The sequence below is a fragment of the Artibeus jamaicensis genome, unplaced genomic scaffold (assembly GCF_021234435.1).
Source record: "Artibeus jamaicensis isolate MK-2021 breed Jamaican fruit bat unplaced genomic scaffold, CSHL_Jam_final contig_525, whole genome shotgun sequence".
Taxonomy (NCBI): domain Eukaryota; kingdom Metazoa; phylum Chordata; class Mammalia; order Chiroptera; family Phyllostomidae; genus Artibeus; species Artibeus jamaicensis.
In genome coordinates, this window is record NW_026521874.1 from 5,889,103 (window position 1) to 5,909,846 (window position 20,744).

The 20,744-nt window shown below is 53.9% G+C and overlaps 1 protein-coding gene across 1 annotated transcript in view; it reads left to right on the plus strand.

The window, feature by feature from the left end:
* RPH3A (rabphilin 3A) overlaps positions 1-20,744 on the plus strand; it is a 166,713-nt gene that overhangs the window by 127,089 nt on the left and 18,880 nt on the right. Inside the window, exons 7-12 of the mRNA XM_053669853.1 lie at positions 13,321-13,450; positions 14,730-14,816; positions 15,392-15,557; positions 18,014-18,052; positions 18,152-18,304; positions 19,838-19,924. Of these exons, the coding sequence (XP_053525828.1) occupies positions 13,321-13,450; positions 14,730-14,816; positions 15,392-15,557; positions 18,014-18,052; positions 18,152-18,304; positions 19,838-19,924 (662 nt within the window). The remainder of the gene's footprint in view (positions 1-13,320; positions 13,451-14,729; positions 14,817-15,391; positions 15,558-18,013; positions 18,053-18,151; positions 18,305-19,837; positions 19,925-20,744) is intronic.

The following is a 20,744-nucleotide window of genomic DNA, read 5'->3' on the forward strand; positions in this document are numbered from 1 at the left end:
TGTTGTTGGAGCCCAGGGTCCAAGTTCCCAGGGAAGCCACTCTGATTGGCTGGCTTATATCAGGTGCTCGCTCTCTCTCATCCAATCAGCTATGTTGCCCATGTTATATAAACATGGCTGTTGGTCTGACTGGGGGTAAAGTTAGGGGTGGGTGTCTCTGAGGGCTGAAAAGATTCTAGCTCGAACATTCTAGAACAGGGTAGATGGGTTCCCTTCCTTGTTCTCCATGTCATGTGGTACTGCCCTCAACTAACCTGGTGACATGATGGCTCATTACTAGGGCCCCAAAGTCAGGAAGACCTGGGCCCACTTCCCCCCTGTGTGACCTTAAGTAAGTCATTTGCCTCCCTGTGCCTCAGTTTCCTCATCTGCAATGTGGGGATGCATTAACATGTACTTCTCAGTGAGTGCTCAACGTACAGAGGATTAGTGTGGTCCCTGGCCTGGAGCATCCGCTCAATCCATAAACGGTGGCAATCATTCAACAATGAATCTGCTGCGGAAGCCAAATTTTTGACAGTGGCCCAGACCTCCATTCTAGAATTATGCCCCGAGATTCCCATTTGGCAAGCCCTGGAATTGCAGCGGCCCACGCCTTCCACTGAAGGCGATCGGAGAGGCTTCCAGGGAAGCTGGGGCCAAGTTGTTGGTGGCAGAGTCTCCCTCTGCCGAGAGGCTGTGTTTTCTGCCAGAGCCGAGAGGACAGGCAGCTGTTTTCCCACACCCTCCCCACAGGGAGGCCTCGCTGGCAAACCTGTCTGTGTCTCATGAGCTTGAACCTGCCCTCCTTCCAGCTCTTCCCACACTTCCTGGGAGAGGGTTAGAGGGGAGTCATAACAGCAAAGCAGCACATCAGACATGGGGTGAGGCTGAAAACAAGGGGCCATCGGGGACCCCACTTCAGAGGCTCACGCTCTCAGTGAACAAGCATTGGGAGCCTCGGTTTCTCCACCGTCCAGCGAGGCCAGTTAGTCCGAGTCTGCTCAGACTACAGTGTGTGTGGGGCGGGGGGGAGGTTGGCTGGGGGACCCGTGCCATGTGGTGGGCTGCCCCTCTCAGAGCGTTGGTGCTCCTTCTTTGTTAAATTTGGGATGTATCTGTGCCCCCTTCTGGTCCCAGACACCCAGCTCTGAGCTGCTGAGTCCTCTCTCCTGTTGTCTGAGGGAAAGCCATCTAGAGAGGTGTGAAATCACCATTCAAGAACGTCACAAATAATCATCATGATGTGTACCCTGTTGAGCCCTTACTGTGTGCCAAGCACTGACTCTGAAGCGTCATATGGATCGGCTCTTTACCTGCTTTTCTCTGCCCTGACAAGCGGGTGCGAGCATTATCCCCATTTTGCTCATGGGGTCAGGTCACTTGCCTAAGGTCACACAGTCAACACACAAGTTCGGTTGGACTGCCTCAGAACTACGCTCTGAACTATTAGGCGTCCTTCCTGTAGGGCTGACCCCAAATGTCTAGACTGCAGGACAAGGAAATTTTAAAAGCTCGGGTTTGCAGGGGCCATTTTGGGAGCCAGAGGCTGGAGCTCCTTCCCTGCTGGCCCTGTTCCGTTCAGACCCGGTTAACCTGTTTGCACTCCATGTTCCCGTGGCTCTGGGAGTTCTGCGGGAGACTCAGCCTGCGGCCTCTCAGGAGGTGCTGCCTTTCTGGGGCAGTTTTGCTAGAGTCAGTCGCCCCCCCGCAGAGAGCCCCAGGAGAATGCAGCCGATCAGAGCGGGTTCTCTACCTGAAGCCTCTTTGCTTCTGCCCAAACCTTTGATCAACACTCAGCCCACAGTCCAGCTCTGCTCCCCAGAGAGAGCTGTGATGGCCAGAAGGGAAATTCATTAAACCGCCTCATTACACCCCCACAATCCTTATTCAAGTGCTAGGCCGGATCTCAGAGTTTGTTACATTCCCTGGCAGCTGCAGGCTTTCTACATTCTTTAGGGCACTTGGCTTGCAAGAACAGAAATTAATTCCAGCGAGGCAGTTACAGTTTTCTATTGCTGCATAGCAAAGCATCCCAAATCGAGTGACTTAAAGCAACAACAGTGTATTACTCTTCATGATTCTGTAAGTTAAGAATTCAGGCGGGGCTCTGCTGGGCGGGTTTTCTGCTCCACGCGGCATGGGCTGAGGTTTCTGACTCAGCTGCATTCGGCTGGCGGCTGGGCTGGACTGGAAGGTCCAGAAAAGTTTTGTGCCCATGTCTATGCCTCACTGTGGTGTATGTGGTCCCTCTCTTTCCTTATTCAGTAGTCTGGCCTGAGGTCCTTTGCATGGCGGCTGAATCCCAAGAGAACAAAAGTGATAATTGCCAGGATTCTTAACAGCTTGGTCTGAAACCAGTAGGGTATTACTCCACCAAATTCTATTGGAGAAGGGAAAAGGATCCCATCTGCTTGTAGAAGAAAGACTTATGCATCCATAGGAAGGCATTAATCCCGGTCATCTTGGGACGCTCTGTCACATTATACAAGGGGAATTTAATATAAGAATTCAGAGCTATCTCAAGGGATCCAAGCCAAGCCTTTTGAAAGGTCTGCTTCTCATCCCACATGGTAGAAAACGTAGCCACAAGACATTTCCCCAGTTGTTATGGTTCTTGGTCCTAATTCCAAACTCTCAGGGAAGGAACTCCGATTGGCTCAGCTCACCCTGAGTGTCCACCTCTCATCCAATCAGCCACGGCCAGAGGCACCAGGCTGCATGGATAATGAGTGCTTTTCCTGAGTGTGAAAAGGGCTTTTGTGAGTTGGACACACTCCCATGAGATGTCTGCAGGATCTTTAGATATATTAAAGCTGGAATTGAACATTTGCTTGGGAAAATTTATTTTTGTGGGTTCTGGTTTTAATTTTTCCCCCCAGTGGTAGGGCCCCTCTGCATCCTTATCATATTTCTTTCTGCTCAGAACCTCTCAAAGGCATTTGCTCACACATCCTGCCTTCGAAGGGACAAGCAGCCTGGTGGCTTCCATCTGAGACCAATGTCCCTAAACAGATGGGCCCCAAAAAGTAATTAGGACTTGTCATTGACCTTGGCGTCCAGATTCTGTGATGGAAGAGGAAGTCAGAGAGACACAACCTGTTGTTGACAGACTCTGTTGGATTCCTGTCACCTCTCTGTCTCAGTTCCACTGTCCCCTGTATTCATGATGCAGAATTTCCCAAAAATGTGGACAGAGGGAGAAGTGAGTAACAGTGCTTGGAACCTGTTCCATCTAACTAGGTAGGCGTCTTTCCTATAGTTTGAAAAGCCGGCAGTTGGCCAAGTCATACTCCCCTCTTTCTAAAGGAAGACCCCCCCCCGTTCTTTTGACCTTGAGTCTTAGGCTCTCTGTGGACAGGTTTCAGGAGGTCTGGGTGTGTCTGTGGGCATTTTAAAGAAGAAATTGTCATTGATTTCACCAGGTTTGGGGGGACTCTGAACCCCCAGGGTTGAAACTACTGAGCAGCACCTCATTTTCCCAGGGCCAGGGCCAACGCTCTCCAATGTCTGCAGCCTTAGTAATTCATGGATTCTGTGTGTACAAGACGCCAGTGGAAACCTTCATTCCTTAATGCGTTCAGTGACCGCCATAAAAGAGAGAACAGGTTAAGTGAACCCTCCACCCAAATGACCAAGCCTGGCCCGTGTGCTGTGTAAGTTCCTTCACCCTTGGCACTGTTCACACTTGGGGACAGGTAATTCTTCACGATGGGACTGTCCTGTGCATTGTAGGAATTTTGATCAGCATTCCTGGCTTTCATCCCCTAGATGCCTGTTGTAACCCACCCCCAGGTGTGATAACTAACAGTGTCTCCAGATCTCACCACATACCCTCTGGGGGGCGGTCAGCCTGTCGAGGACCACTGCACTGGCCTCGTTGGGCGGCTCACAAACGGGAGAAGCAGCTTGGGGATTTTCCTGCCCATATTCTCAGCTTCTAGGGAAATGATGCTAGTTCGTTCTCATAACTCGTACATTCTTACCAACTTTAAATAGTTCGCTGTTAAAGCACCACATGCCGGCACGAGCACAAAGCTTCAGGTAGACTCATTTATGTAATTCTCACAACAGCCCTGTGCGGTGGGCCGTGTTGTTAGTCCCATTTTCTTGATGAGGAAACTGGGGCACAAGAAGTACAGCAACTTGCCCAGGGTCACACAGTTAGGAAGCAATCACAAACCCAGGCTGGCTGGCTCCAGAGTGGTGTCTTATTCTGCTCTTCTACGGAAAGGCTGGGCAACCGTTCATTGCCCAGCGCTGTGTTAGGGTCTTTCAGCTTCGTTACATTTCCTTTAACCCTGATAGTGTCCTCACAGACAAGATCGTCTCTGCTCTACGGGTGAGAAAACAGAAGCCCATTGAGGTTATGATGCTTGCCCCAGGGCACAGAGGCCTTAACGTGACCAGACCAGACTTTTAACTTGAATCTGTCTTTTTTTTTTTTAATTTTTTAAATTTGATTATTGTTCAAGTACAGTTTTCTGTCTTTTACTCCCATCTTAGCCCACCTCCCCCCATACTCCCCACCTCCCTCCCATTTCCACCCCCCTTAGTTGTTGTCCGTGTGTCCTTTATACTAGTTCCTGTAAATCCTCCCCTTTTCCCCTGAAATTCCCTCCCCTCTCCCCTCTGGTCACTGTCCCCCTGTTCTCTATTTCAGTGTCTTTGTTTTTATTTTGCTTGTTTGTTTGTTTTGTTGCTAGCTTCCTGTTAAAGGTGAGATCATATGGTATTTGTCTTTTAACACCTGGCTTATTTCACTCAGCATAATGCTTTCCAGTTCCACCCATGCTGTTGCAAAGGGTAGGAGCTCCTTCTTTCTTTCTGCTGCATAGAATTCCATTGTGTATATGTACCATAATTTTTGGATCCATTCATTTACTGACGGGCACCTAGGTTGCTTCCAGCACTTGGCTATTGTAAATTGTGCTGCTATGAACATTGGGGTGCATAGGTTCTTTTGGATTGGTGTTTTAGGGTTCTTAGGATATAATCCCAGCAGTGGAATTAATCTGTCTTGTCCACTTTATCCCGTTGCCTTTTGGGGTGCAGATAGGGAAGGCCATGGACAAGTGACCTCAGGGACTTGGGGTGTCTCAGATATTCACTCAGCTTGGCCGCTTCAGCCTCACACACATCAGTGTGGAAAGTTCCTTCCTGACCACTTGTAGCAACCCTTGTGCCCTGTGGGCCTCTGTACCCTGCACTCTCTACACCACTTTCTACAACAGGGAAGGGCAGGGAGAGAGGTTGGCAAGAGCCCCAGCCATAAGCACTGAAATAAAGCAAAAAACTTCGTTCCTCTGAAGAGAGCGACAGCCTCGGGAGGTAGAACTAGTCTCCAGTCCCATCTCGGCCACTCGCGGCTGGGGGCCCTCGGGGTAAGCGACTTCCCCTCCGTGTGCCCTGGTATCCCCACCTGTGTAAATGGGAGTGAGTAATAGAGCTGATCTCACAGGTCGTAGGTGACCAAAGAAAAACAGTGCACATGCCTGGTGACTGTCCGCGTTCCCGGGTTTATAACGACCCAGCACCTTGCCTGGCAGTGACCACATTAGCTCCCTTGTCTCCAGTTCTGATCTGGGGTGACCCCCCCTCCCCAAAGTGCTGTTGCACAGGCAGGAGTCCTAGTCACCAATCCATCAAGGGGAGACATCGGGATCTGTGGCCCCCCAGGTGCTGACGGTAATAAACAACCGTGAGGATGAATGAGTCTGAAATGCATGCAGCCCGCCTGCCCGCCCGCTGCAGGGCTGTGTGAGAGAGCGGCTCAGTCATTTCAGGACAGGCTCCCGAGAGACCCTGCACCGGGGTCTCCAGCCAGCCCCTGTCAGAGCGGCCATAACTGCCTCCTATGTCTGAATTCTGTGCCCCGTTCTCAGCAGGCGGCCCAGTCTTAACATCAGAAAATGCCGAATTGGATAAAGTTACCGGTTCTATCCCCCCTACTTGGCAATGAGGGTGACAGCGAAAGCATCATGGTTCTGGAATCAATCGTGTGTCTGCGTGTCTGTGAGAGAGACAGACAGACAGACGACACGGCATCCACTCGCCCGATTTGCTGCATCTTTGTGAATCGTGTGCAATCACAGTTAGCTGCTGCTCAGAAGGCAGCTTCCCACCACCCACCCCCCGACCCCCAGTGGTGGATCCCTGGCCTCTCACCCTTTCCCTCCCCAATTCAGGTGTCGACACCTAAACCCACAGCACCTCAGCAGGCACGGTGTCTTTCTGAGCTCGGCAGGACGCTGCACGAAGCCTACTTCCTGGCGCAGCCGAACATCCCTTAGCCTTCTGTCCCCAATTCAATGAGGCGCCTCAGCAGTGCTGGTCCGAGAGCTGGAAGGCAGGTGCCCCAGTATTCCCGAGGCTGGTTTGGCAGCCTGCAGGTGGCTTCTCCCCCCGTCTGCAGAAGGCCTTCACCTGCACAGCCAGAGTGTTGTACAGCCGTGCCTGGGAAAGTGTGTCCTGTGTGTTGGTGCCGACGATGCACACGCGTGTGTGCGTGTGCTCACAAGTGCACGTGGGCATATGTGTTCACGTGTAGGGACATGTGCCACCCACGTGTGTGTGTTTAGAAACAGGCCCGGGGGTCCCGTTAACTTCTTGTCACCGCAGCCCCTTTAAAAGCTTTAGAAAGACAAATTTCATGGCCAGGCTGCAGCACCCTGGTTACACGGAAAAAATGTGAGCACAGGGAGTTATAAAAGCCACACATTTCCAGCAGGAGTCATTAGCAGCAAGCATTTATGGGGCCGTTACCATGTTCCAGGCATCTCCCAAACACCCTCATTTCATCTTTGCAGCAACCCTAGGGGCTAAGGACTGTGTTTTCCCTAATTTGAAAAAGGGAGGCTCAGAAAGCTTAAGTGGCTTTCTCGAGGTCACCGAGCTGGGAAGCAGCAAAGCTCAAGGGCGAACGCACCTGCGGTTTCTGTGCAGGCAGAGCCTGCCCCATTCCACCTGGAACCGCCACAGTGTCTGAAACCCTCCCCAGGGTTCCAGTCCAATGTCCCTGTGTTGCCTCAGAGCAGGGGAGGCGGACTCTCCTCTGTCAGAAGCCCTTGGGTGCCATCCCATCCCTCAGAGACACGCAACACTGCTCGGAGGGGCCGCCGCCCGTCTCTCCAGCCCCATCTCCTGCTCCGCAGCCCACCAGCCACGCGGAACACCTCTCAAGTCCTTTGCACACGCTGTTCCCTCTTCTCCCTTGGCCTCCTCATTACTGGGTCAGCTCCGCTTCAGGTCTCGGCTCAGCGGCCCCTCCCCCCGAGGCCCCATCCTGACTTCTGCCCCCTCTCCTGTGCGTTCTCACCGGCGCCGACTCACGTCCCTCAGAGGGCGCACCGCAAGTGCAGTGATAATGGTCTCTGTGCTCATTTCGATGACATCGGAGTCCCTCGCTGGAATCCCAGGCCCCTGAGGCGGGACCTCCTCTGTTGTGCTCCCTGCGGGGTCCTCGCCGTCTCCTTGGCACGGGGCGGGTGCTCCATAAGTATGTGTCAAATGAGTGAGTAGCTCATCCAGATCCCCGCGGATGGCAAGGTCAGAGCAAGGTGGTCTGACCACCTCCCCTTCCGGCCACCTCCAGGGATCCTCCGTTGCTGCCCAGAGGAGGGCCTACGCTTTCTGAGCAAGGGCAGGCACCCTACTGACTGTCCTGAGGAACCGACAGGCCCCCTTCAGCACACAGGCTGGTGGTGATGGATGTTCCTGGGACTCGAGGCTTAAGGAGTAATCGTACAGTTAATCGGGCATGTGAAGACATTAACTAGAGAGTGACAGGCGCTTACAGTGTCCAGCTAATTGGGCACTTAATAGGGAGACATTAAACAGGCAAACAAAGCCAGCCTGCGGGTGCAGGCAGGGCTTCTCCTCCCCACGGAGGGTCCTTCTGCTTCTTAACACAAGGGCCGCCCTGAGGTTTCAGCCTCAGGACCTGAGAATCCCTGAACGTGGCCTGTGGAGGAGAATTGACTTGAGGTGCGTCTCATCTTACCTCGAGTGTTCAGTTCCAGACAAGGGACCCAGAGAACAGAGGCTTTTCAAGGCCACTGACTGGATCAAAGACAGGGATCAAACCACACCTTTTAACCCTCGGCCTGCATGTTCTCTGTCTTCAAAATCCCCGTTCTCTTCTCGTGAAAGGAAACATGTGGTCATTGTAGAAAACGAAGGAGGAATAGAGCTAATTGGGTGTTGGGGGAGGAGGGTCTGGTGGAGGCATAAAGAAGAAAATGAAGTTACAACCCCCCCCCGCCCCCCCGATAATCACTGTGCATAGTTTGGTGTGTTTTCTTTCTGGTTCTTTTTGGTTCGGTGCACGGCATGAAGATGTTCAGATGTGCATGTTCCAAACCCAAGCTCACATGATAATAATTCTGTATCATCATGGGTTTGGGGTTTCTTAAAACCCATTTACTGTCATAAGGAGAGCTTTTTCCCATGTGCCCCACTGCTTCCTCCCTTCCTGTGGCATTTCTCAAGGTGCAGCTGGGGGCTCACCAGCATCCAAGGAAGCCACCTCAAAGCTAGATTCCCAGGCTCTACCCTGCCCTGTAGAACCCTTGTCTGAGTGTCGAACGCTCTCCCCAGGTGATCTAGGGGCTCCATAAATGTTGGGCTCTCCAAGGGGTCTGTGTGCTGAAACACTGGTGTCCAGGGTTAGCCAGACCCATGGCTGAGAAGGGTAGGAGTGGGGGCCCACGCGTGGGCACTCTGTCATTGCGGGCGACTGACCTGCAGTGAGGGCTGGGAGCGTCTTCCGTGACGTGTGCCGCACTCTCCTGCCAGGACTGGTAACCACCGTCGACAAAAGGAACATCCAGACCTGTAGAGAACTTTCATGAGTTGATTTGAGCCGAGCTGACAGCAGCTGCTGGGAAGCAAAGTCTCAACGGGTTGAGAAAACTCTCCAGAGAACGGCAGTTTCACAGCTTGTTTTATGCATTAAGCATCAAAGGAGGAAGCGTAAGGAGGGTTACGTGAAATTCACTGGTGACAGGTTAGGGGGAAAGCAAGGCGGGGAGACCTCTGAGACTGCATCAAAAGCAAACTGGAGAGACGCACGCTTGTTTTCCATGGGTGGGTGCAGGGCAGTTAACAATGACCCCTTACCACACATAGAGATGGTGTTTGGGGGACAAGGTAGAACTGGGGGGGTCCTGTGCTCTCCGCTGTGGCAGGAGGTGGCACCCTGAGGGGCCCGGAGAAAAGGGGTCACTCAGACGTGTGGAAGGGATGTTACTTTAGACGCACAGAGACAACTGACAGGCTCAGGGAAGGTCAAGGTTGACCTTCGTCAGGGAAGATGGCGGCCTAGGACATGACTGCCCCCGTGACTTGCCTTTAGTTGGGAAGTTTTCATTTCAGGCCCTCCTGGGTGGTGCCTTAGGTCTCAGAGTTTGTGGGGCCACCCCGTGGGCCTCCCCGGAGCCCATCGGGTTCAGTGTGTGCCCATTTCCCATCTACACAACAAACATGACTTCTGGGGTGCAGACACCGAATTGTCCTGTCTCCAGGGTAAAGACCCGTCTGTGACTCGTGGTCTTGACTCAATTGTGACTTAGCTCCTCCCCGCAGAGCTCTCTGTCCCGGTTTCTGCCCTTCGGCTGGCGGGGCCTCCCTGTTGGGGCCCCAGCATCGGGGGCTGCAGGGCATCCCTGGGTCTCCGAGCAGAGAATAAGGGTCTACCCACCCCCACCCCACGTCTCCTCTCTATACTGGTCTGTACTGAATCCCCCCAAAACAAGGGTCCCTGGGGGGAGATGGGAATGATGAGTTGAAATGCCTTGTTTTTCTGTGCTGTTGGCCGCCCCTGACGGAAGCCAACCAGACACTACCAGTAGAACGCGGGTTAATGGGCCATTTCTGCATTTAGGATTAAAGGGTGGGAGAGGCAGGCGTCTGGAAGAGAGGCTAGAACGTGGGTTCGCAGGGGGTGGGCAACTCCAGGGCCCTCGTTTACCAAAAGGAGACAGGAGAACCCTCTGGACACAGTGCATTGCTGTTTAAAGTCAGGTCGTCTGTCCCTCCCTGAGCTCCGCTGGCGAAGCCCGACTTGAGGCATGAGGTTCCTGGGGCTTCGAGAACTAGGGCCTAGCCCTGGCCGAGGGACCCCAGACAACCCTCTCCCCTTTCTGTGCTTTGGGACCCCCACTGAGAAAAGAACAAAAATCTAACCATTTTCCGGCTGAGACAGTGGATGAAGGAGAAAATAAAGGAGAACAAGGTTGTGTACGAGCAAAATGGCGCCGCAGGTGCCCTTACCCACCCCCCTGCCCCTGCCTCCAGTAACGCACCTCATGGTCTCATAATACTTTTTATAATTCTGTGGCATCGAAAGGCCTCCAGAGAGACCAAACCCTGAGCTAAAATCCAGATTTCTTGGCCCTACGCTGAGGGTTCTTTGGAGAAGCAAGATGAGGGGGCAGCTGTTGGGTGTCTCGTCCCAAACTCGGGAGGGGAGGCGGGCAGGACAGGCCCAGAGGGGGGGATGGTGCTCGCACCTTAGTACTTACCGATGACCGAGGGCTGTGGTATGAGGAAGGCAGGGGAATGGAGCCGGGCAGGGGTGCGAGTGCTCAGGGGGCACCCAGGGCTCTGCATGGAGCACCCTGGCAGCGCACGGAGCAGTTCTGAACAGGGACTCGGGGCCTGCCTGCCAGACTCTGAACCCCAGTTCTCTCCACCTCCCAGCTGTGTGACTTGGGTAAAATCACCGAACCTCTCTGTGCCTCAGTTTTCTCATTTGGAAAAGGGGGACAAGAATAGCCCTTAGCTTATAGTGCAGCTGGAAGGATTCACTCATCAGATCCAAGGGGGCCTGCTGATCACATAGTAAATGCTCAGTAAACCTCCGCTGCTGTTACACCAGGCGTTCTGAGACCCTGGACTGGGGGCTTGCTCCTGGTCACTTCCGCCACTGCCCATTATCCTATAAAAACAATTTCTAGGGAAAAGGCAGGGGCAGGGAGGGGGGAGGACAAAGAGAAGAGGGGAGGCAGCTCTCTCTGATTTGGGTCACCGCGCAGCCTGCAGGGCCTGCAGGCTGCTTTTGGCTCCTCCTCCGGCAGAGCAGCTCTCTGCTGAATGGAACACAAAGGAAAGCCTGCTATTTATAACATCGCGAGTCCCAGCTCTCGGAGAACATGGTGGGAGCCAGGAGGGCCTGTGGGGAAAAGCAGCATCAGGTGGCTGCTGGGGACGTTCTGGAGCCTGCAATGCCCCAGGCCCAGTCCAGGGCTTCTCCCACCCTCAGTGTCCACAGCTGGGACCCCGCCTGTGGAGGGAAGGGCAGAGTCCAGCTCCCTTTGGGTCCCCTGGCTGTGGCTGGAACGGGAACAATACAGTCTTGTTTGAAGGAAGGGCAAGGCGATGACTTCCAGGAGGTGGGATGTGCCCCAGAACCTACCTGAGATCCAAATGGGGTGTCGCTCAGGGGCGGTGGTTAGGCAGCCTTGCTATTCGGAGTATGCCAGGGGCCAGTGGCAGCGTGTGGGATCACGTGGGAGGTTTCTAGAAATGCAGCACCTCAGGCCCCACCCAGACCTGGCGGTTCAGAATCTGCATCTGAATAAGATGTGCACTTATGCATGCGTTAAGTCTGAGAAGCGTTCCTGCAAAGATGTAAACTTGGCTTCTGGTTTCGGCTCCACCACTTTCTAGCTGTAGGACCTTGCAAAAGCCATCTAACTTCCCTATTTCCTGGGGTTGGCTGTCAGGTGGAGAGTAAGCACAATGTAAGTCTAAGTCACTCTCTGTCACCTGACCAGCCTGCTGTTGCTGGAAGCGGACTTGGGAAGCGGGCTGCCCTCATTCACCCATGCAGTGACTCACCCGCCCTGTAGGGACACTCACAGTGGACCAGGAGGCGCTGGCCCTGGGGACACAGCAAGGAAGGGACAGACAAGGTCCCTGTCCTGGGAGAGCTTGTCCTCCAGAGGGGCAGCCAGAAGCAAACTCACAACAAACTAATTCCTTAATGCAGATCATCTCACAGTTACTTACCTACGTGACGAGAGCTTCGGAGACGTGGTGTTGGGGTACGTGAAGCGGGTGGTCAGAAAAAGTGGTGTTTCAGTTGGGATCCGAAGGGTAAGGGGAGTCTAGCCAGGAAATGTGCAGGAGTGTGTGTGTGTGTGTGTGTGTGTGTGTGTGTGTGTGAGAGAGAGAGAGAGAGAGAGAGAGAACTAAAATGTGGGGGGAGGGCAAGGGGGGCTGTATTCCAGGCACAAGGAACAGAATGTGCAAAGTGCTGCGGCAGATAGGACTGGGACTTGGAGAAGCTGTGTTTAGAACCACAGCAATGGTTCTCACACTTGAGTTTGCATCCAAACTCTCCGGACACCTTGTGAAAACAGATTGCTGGGCACCACCCTCAGAGTCTTCAGATTCCGCTGGTCTGGGGCGGGGCCCAATAATCTGCATTTCTAAGAAGCTCCCAGGTGACCCATAGGCCCGGATAATGACACTAGGAAACCCACTGAACTACAGCCTTGAAAACCGGACATAGAGGGGGAAGATATATGACATTTCACCTGGGGCCAGACCACATGCGGTCACAGGGCCTCGTGGAAGGGAAAGCCACTACAGCTTTCCAAGTGTGGAGTGGGAGTGTCATGGTCAGAATCACGTTTTAGGACTAGGGCCCTGGCTGTGGTGGGGAGAACAGGTTGGGGCGGCCAGGGGCGTTAGAAGGTGGACTGTGAGGCGGGTACTGCGGTCAGCCAGGGGAGGTGGCAGTGGCTTGGTTGAGGTGAGGATGGAGAGACGTGGGTGGGTTCCAGGAATGTGAGGGAGGTAGGCACAGCAGGTTCAGGTAGGCTCCATGCATATCAGGGGAGGAGGGGCTCAAGGAAGCCCCCAGATGCTGGTTTGAGCAAGCTGGTGGCCAGTGGGACCATTTTCTGAGAATGGGGACACGGGTGCTGGGGGTCAGGCAAGGAGCAGCCTGGATGAGAGTTCAGGCAGATGCACAGGTTCGAGGTGCCTATGAAGATGTCCGAGTGAAGACGTCATGCAGACAAGTTGATAAACAGACCTGGGGCCCAGAGGCAGTTTCCTAGAAGAAGTGACATGAAACAGAAAGGACTAGATAAGATTCTTCATTGGAAGTCAGTAGAATAGATGGGCTTTGAGGGGTCTGGGAGGGGCTCCATGATTTTCTGAAAATGCATCAGACTTCATGTGCCCATTTCTTGAGGAGGGTCCAAGAGTCCTCATCAGATACCTAAGAGTGCTGGCTCTGAGAAGGTTAAGACCACCAGCCCGTTCCTGTGGGAGATGCCGGTGGTCCCCGGTCCTATCAGGCCCTTAGTGCCCTGTCTCTGCTTCCAGGCGCCTGGTGGACCGTCTGGAGAACATGAGGAAGAACGTGGCTGGGGATGGGGTGAACCGCTGCATACTGTGTGGAGAGCAGCTGGGGGTGCCGGGCTCTGCCTGCGTGGTGTGTGAGGACTGTAAGAAGGTACCATCACCCTCCTCTTCCCCGCATCCCTGCTCCTCACACTCGGAGAGGCTAGGTCTGGGTTTAAGCCCTGGGGGGGGACTCTGGCTCTTGGGAATGGAACTTGGATCCTGAAGGGGGGTTGCCAGACTGTGACTCCCTGAGAGACACTGTCATGCCCAGCCGTCTCCCAAGGTAACCCTGGTCCTGGTTCCTCCCATGGAAGTCCCTGTGGCCCTTCTGTCCCCTCAGAGCTCGACTCCATCCAGAATGAACTTGGGAGCTCAACTGAGGTAGGACATGAGCTGTGGCGGAGCCTGCAGGTATCCAGGTTGTGGCTTAGCAAGTTCCATGTCACATTGAAGAGTATGTCGGGCACACATCTATACATGTGTGTACTAACCCGGCATTCTCTTACCCTGAGTTATAGTACACGTGACTCAGAAAGCCCCTTTCCAGCTGAGTCAGGACCACTGGGCTTCAAGAGCCTTCCTTCTTGAAGGGGGAGGGGGTCTCCTTGTGCTCCTCCACCCTGTACCCTCTCCTCAGCTGTGTGCACTGCACAGTTCCAGGGCAGAGTGTCCAGAACTGTGTCCCTGGGTCTGCCCGACTCCCAGGAAAGGAATTCAGGAGAGCGGTGCACCTGGAGACATCCATAATGTCCCTTGGCACCTCCTGCTTAGAGTCCCGTTTAGCATTTAGATGGAATATTGAGGAAGGCTGATCTAACCCACATACACACAAAGAAAACCTTGTCTGCTGCAGGCAGCCAAGAATGAGAATTTGGCAATCCGTCAGGTTCGTCTCCTTGCCTTGACTCCCAGGAAACGGCCAAAAGTGCAACATCCTGTCACACAGTCTCGGCGTCTGCCCAGATAACCTCCTCCTCTTCACTGAAGCGTTGAAACTGTAGTCATAGCCTAGGCTGTCTCAGATTTACTTGAAAAGAAAGAAGAAATAAATTCATAAACAGTATGGATGTAGAGCTTTTCCTCCTTGAAAATCACGTCAATTGTCTCTCCGGTACGGATGCTGAAAACTCAGGCCCGCCCCCAGGGACCCTTGGAGAATTTCTTTATCCAGTGCTTGGGAATGACTCTCATCCTTGTTATTGGAAATGAAGACTCGGGTTGAAAATTTATTCTAACTGGCCTGGGTCATGGACAGGGAGTGAGAGAAGGAAAGTTCTAGCTCTTTACGATGGGGTTCCCTCGCCAACCTGCCCAGCCACCTGCCCCGATCACTGGCAGCTTGCAGCCTAGTGTATCTGAGTGTGCACTGGCCCGTATTCTGTCCCCAGAACGTCTGCACCAAGTGTGGGGTGGAGACCTCCAACAACCGCCCGCACCCTGTGTGGCTCTGCAGAATCTGCCTGGAGCAGAGGGAGGTGAGTAGACTAGTCCTGTCGGGCGTCTAGTGCACCGGCCCTTTTTTTTTTAATCCAATTCTCCTTCTTCTCTAGAACCAAGGAATGAAGGCGGCAGGTGGGAGCCGGAGGGCCTGGTCAGGGTGTGCCTTAAGGGGTGGTCGTGGAAGGAATCAGCTCAGCTGTGAACACTGGCAGAACCCCTCCTGGGTGCTGGAGGGCTTTACTTCTTCCTCTCCTAGTTCTCTTCCTGGTAGCAGGGGGCGGCACGTCACATGTAAGAGCTGGAAGACTTGGTGCCCAGTCTTTGTCCTTGCGCTCTCTGACTGTGTAACCTTATGCCAGTTCACACCTTCGTGATGTCCAGCTTTCTCCATCAAGAAAACGGGTAGACAGCCAGGCCCTCTCTGTTGAGTGGTCAGGGGTGGCGTGTGAATCCCACAGAAGTAGGGAAAGACTGCCTCCTGGCAAGAAAAGTGCGCCAGCTGTCGTCAGGGTGCTTGGGGGAGGGAGCAGAGGTCAAAAGTGGTGCTGGAGAAGGCGGGGGCCGTCGTGCTTGGCTGCCACGTCACCACCCGCTGCCTCTCCTCCCCAAGGTGTGGAAGCGTTCTGGAGCCTGGTTCTTCAAGGGCTTCCCCAAGCAGGTCCTCCCCCAGCCGATGCCCATAAGGAAGACCAAGGCCCAGCAGCCCACCAGTGAGCCCGCCGGCCCTGAGCAGCCCGCCCCCGAGCCCACGCACACCGCCCGGGCTCCGCCTCGAGGTAGGACAAAAACAAAAAACGACCCCCACCCCAAAAAACAAAACTTCTACTTTCAGAACCAAGGACAGCTCCCGGTTAACTGGTCTACCTGGCGAACATCCTGATATCTTTGCGTCTCCACCCATTCGGTGGAGAGCCAGCCTCTGGGCTGGGGGCTAGGAATCCCATGTCACCTCCGCAGCTCACCAGCAAGGCCGCACAGAGGACTCTCCAACAATCTCAGGCTTCCAAAAGGCTTTGTTGTCGTTTTTGATGGAGCATTTAGAGGTACAACAGGTAGAAATTAAAGTTAGGAACGGAGAGAGACTCTCACAACCAAAACACACACTGGAGCCTGAGGGGGTGGGCATTGAGGTTTGCCGAGGCAGCCTTCCTTGCCCTGATGTTTCCTCTATCAGCCATCAGCAAATCTGGAATCGGACTAATTAAAAGTGAGAGAGGAATAGAAAGGAAATTAGTAAAAGAAAATTACCACTACTGTGGGTATCATCGTTGTTATCCCAGCATTAATTATTAAAGTGATGATTAAAAGGGAGAGGCAGCACCATCAGAGAAGAAAAGGGCAACCACAATGAACACACATTAACTGAATGAGCCCACGAGGACTGCCCGATAAAGCCCCTGCAGCAACCTCGCTTCACACTGAGGGGTCATTTCTGGTCTGCATGAAGGCTCTGGGAGGAAGATCTTGACAATTGATGTGCCCCCCTGTGTCTCCTGTAGCTTCCTAACATGCCCAGCGCATGGCCTGGCACTCAAAAGGCATCAATAAACACTCCCTCCCTGACAAGGCCCGAGCGATCTCTCTTCCCTGCAGGGAATTACCACGTGGTCAGTGTCCCCTGCGTCCCTGAGCAGCCCCCATTTCTATCCGTGGAGCATCCTTCTTCCTTGTGAAGCACCGCTCCCTCTAGGCCGAGAAGGTCGGGTAGCCTCACTGCCAAGGTCTCGAAGGCCTGGCGACAGGAGGCCCTGGATCTGAATTCCCGCTCTGCCACTTGCTGGCCACGCGAGCTTGGGCAAGTGGCCTCACCTCACTGAGATGCGTCTCTCATCCACATCGTGGGGCCAAAGTAGGCTTACAGTTGTGAGGACGCAAAACACAGAGTTGTTTCTGGTGTTGTCATTTGTTAATTATTCTATTATTTTCCATAGGAGCAACTTTCCATAGGAGCACCTAATAAGTCATTGGGTGGGTTTGAGGATCCAGTGAGACACCACATGTAAAGGGCTTTGCAGAGCGCAGCCCCTAGTAAGTGGTGGCTGATGACATACGTTAGTCACCTGTACACGGACACACACACATGTAAGTGGTATGAACTAGATAAACTCTGGACACAGCAGATAACGCTGGTGGTGTGGTCGCTGTAACCCCCATTAACTTCACTAGAAAGAAATGGCATCACCAGCATTGTGTAGGGACACCTAAGAAATCATTAGAGTGACATCCAGGGCTGGTGACCGTGTGGGGACACGGATGCTCTCTACACTGTTGGTAGGACTGCGTGTCACCTCCAGACCGTTGGAAGTCGTGTGGCAGAATTCATTAACATTTGAAATGCGTATGCCCTTTGGCTCACCAACTCCTCTCTGGGAACATATCTCACAGCAACACAGGAGCACAGACAAGATACATGTACATTCGTTGCATCATTGCTTATGGCAGGAAGTCACTGGGAAAACCTAAATGTTCATTTATAGGGGGATTGTGGAGTGGATTATAGTCTGTCCACACCTTGCCATATTAGGCATTATTGAAACTGGAATGAAGTCAGTGTCTTCCAGAGATTTGGAGTTAAGTCCACGATATGGGCTTTCCACATTCTTTAAACAAGCACTCACAGAGCAGACGAGACCCAGGCTGTGTCCTGTGCCCTAGAGATAGAGTGGCATTCGGAGCAGACCAAGATCCCCACCTTCCTGCAGCTGAAGTTTTGGTGGGAGAAGCAGGTGCTCGGCAAACTGCCAACGCAAATAAAACATAAGATCCAGTAGAGCAAAGTGCTGGGAATAAACATGAGGCGGGCAAAGGGGAGAGAGTGACAGGAGGCTCCGTTTTGGATGGAATGGCCAGAGAAGAGCTTTCCGAGGATGATCTTTGGGGGACGCATGTGACTGGAGTCGTGGAAGGGACCCCTAGACCCTTTGGAAATGTTGTGTGTGCAGAGGGCTTAAGGCCGGGACATGCTTGGCCCATCCTGGGGAAGATCAGACAGAGAGAATGCAGCCCGTCTGGACGGGGATGGAGCCAGTGATCCCAGCTGGGTCGCTTTTAGCCTGTGCGTGCTCACACGTGTCTGTGCGTGCACAGGAAATAGGTGCCGTTGCAAATACAAGCTACACTGGAGGGAAGGTCGGGAGGGGAGAGTTTTAATTTTAAAAATGACTTGGGAGTGGTGGACGGCCCCCCAGGTCCCATTCACCAAGTCCTTCCTGTCATGTTTCTCCCTCTGCAGGTGACGCTGAAGACAGAAGGGCCCCAGGTCAGAAGCCAGGTGGGTTCAGCCGGCCCTGGCTTCCACTTCAGGAGAGGCGCCCTTCCCCCCCATCCCTCCATTGCCCTGTCTCTACTCATCTCATGCCTTTCCTTGCAGGCCCCGAGCCAGCCTCTGCTCCTGGGCGAGGGAGCTACGGCCCACCCGTGCGCCGGGCCTCAGAGGCACGAATGAGCTCAGCCAGCCGGGACTCAGAGGGCTGGGGCCAGGGCCACGGTGGGGCGGCAGGGGACTCCAGCCACAGCCCGGCAGGTGAGGGAGAGGGGCAGATCCAGGCGGGCTTCCCGGATGAGGAGAATCAGGAATGTGGGGGAGGACAGTGTTCGTATTCATGTCATCCACTCAGTATTTATCGAGTACCTGCCCTGTGCCGCACTCCGTTCCTGGGGCTGGTTCTAGCCCATGGCAGAGGAGACACAGCATCCAGAAATGATTCTGATGTCAGACAGCCACAATTTTGGTTCTGTCCTTTCTTCCTCTAATGCCATGTGTAAGAAAAAGTGTGATTTTTTTTTTGGCCCTTCAAAATACTCTGAGGGTGGGGCCCTTGGCATTGAGCCAGATAAGGATGCTCCCCTCTCACAGATCTAACCAAGATCAGAGGGGGGGTCAGCATGGGCAGGATGTCCCCCACGGGTGCTGTCATCTCGCTGGGCACCCAGCACCTGGGCCCTCACTCGCCGTGGATTTGCTCAGCGAGAGTGCCCACTGGTGGGAGCCCAGGAGCCTCGGACTTGGGATGAAATACCTTCTTGCCTGGGGAGACCTGCGTTTCGAGCCCCGTGCGAGACCTTAGTCCCTCCCTCGGGTGGTGAGGTCACCAGACTGGGTGTGGGGTGCATGGGCGGACGGTTGGTTCCCACGTAGACCTGTGCCCGTCTCTTTCTGAAGAGTGGGCTCCTGGCTTGGTGCCTCAGTTCCTCTTCTTGGCAGGAGAGCTGGGCAGTAACATCCAATGGTCTCAAACATCCCTGGAGACCAGCGGCCTGAGTTCAAACCCTGGCTCTGCTGCAGACCAACCAAGAGACACTGGCTAAACCCCTTAACCCCTCTGGGCCTCATTTCCCCCATTTACCAAATGGAGATAATAAAGTGCCCACCTCATGGGGTGTAGAGATTAAGTAAGTCCTATGTGTGAAGTCCCTGGCATGTGGCAAGTGTTAAAACGAATGTCGACTCATTCTAATCAAGTAGGTAGCATTGTTGCCTCTTTGAGGCCCCTGAAGTTCAGAGAGGGTGAGCGACCAGCCCTCAGTCACACAGCTTATAAGAGAGAACACTCAGATGCAAAGCTAGGTCCATGTGAAGAGATGGATTGGGTTCTTTCAGTAACAATAACATAACACGAATGCCTGCCAGCTGTAGCGTGTTTGCACACGCCAGGCCCTGTTCTGAGCACTCCGCACGTGTTGTATCATTGCATCTCCGCCACACGCTCTGCGGCAGGTACTCTCATCCCCCTTTAATAGATGCAGAGACTGAGGCCCAGAGGGGAGGGGCCATTTGTGCTGGCTCACACAGGCGGGAGCAATGTCAGAAAACCTGTGCTTTTCAGCAGTATCCGGGCAGCAGCTGTGACCTGCCCAGGGGTCTGAGTGGTGGAAAGAGAGAATGTTCTACAGGGCAGAATTTGAAGGAGCTAAGAGTATGGGGGGCTGCATTCAAATCCAGAAGGCATTGCTTCATGCTGGCCAGCCAGTCCCAGCTTCTACTTGGTTCCTCTGTGTGCATGCGTGTGTGCATGTGTGTAACGTGACAGGCTGTTTCCCTTTCTTTCTCCTCCAGGCTTGAGACGGGCCAACTCAGTCCAGGCCTCCAGACCAGCCCCAGCCTCAGTGCAGAGCCCGGTGCCTCCTCAACCTGGGCAGCCAGGTACCTGCGACCCACTGAGCTACCCAGGCTGCCATGTCACTCAGTGGTGACCCCGGTTCCTCCCATCCTCACCAGGGGAGCCCCGGCTTTCTGCAAACCTGCACCCACCACCGAATCTTAAGCTCTTCTGAGACCCTTAGAATGAGTAACGCTGGGGGCTGGGGCACCAAGCAGGGCAGGAGAGGGCATCTTAGCCGCCTAATACAAGGAGCGACAGCACCTCTCTCCTCACTGTGTCCAGGCCCCAAGGCTTGTCACCATCTCTCCGGCATGCACCCCCATCTGCCCTCTTACTTCCTTGATACCTTTCTTCAAATTGACTCAGTTTCCAAATGTAACTGAGGACTTACTACCATGAACCCTCTCAAGGAAAATGTAAGGACATCAGGCTTTCATAAAATGACAGCTGTCCCCTGAGGGTTGTGTGAGACTCGGGAAGAAATGGTGAGCAAGAGATGAGTACCGTGGGAACCTCTGAGCAAACGTGAGTTGTGAAAGGCAAAGGAAATCTTGCCTAACTGGCAGGGTTCCAGTTTGGGGGAGTAGGAGAGCCCGGAGTTGGCGGCGTGAGTGGGGAACCGGGGTCCCGTACCGTGAAGAGAGAGGGTAACAGAAGCAGAGGCTGTGGGGCTCCCAGTAACAGCAATGTGCTGTCTCCACGTCCTGGGGGCCGGAAGTCTGAACTCCAGGTGTCGGTGGGGCGGTTCCTGCCAAGGCCGCAAGGGAGAATCTGTCTCCTTCCTCCTCAGCTGCCCGTGGCCTTGGGCATGGCCCGCCCCCCATGTCTTCTCATCATCTTCCTTCTCTCCCTGCCTGTTTC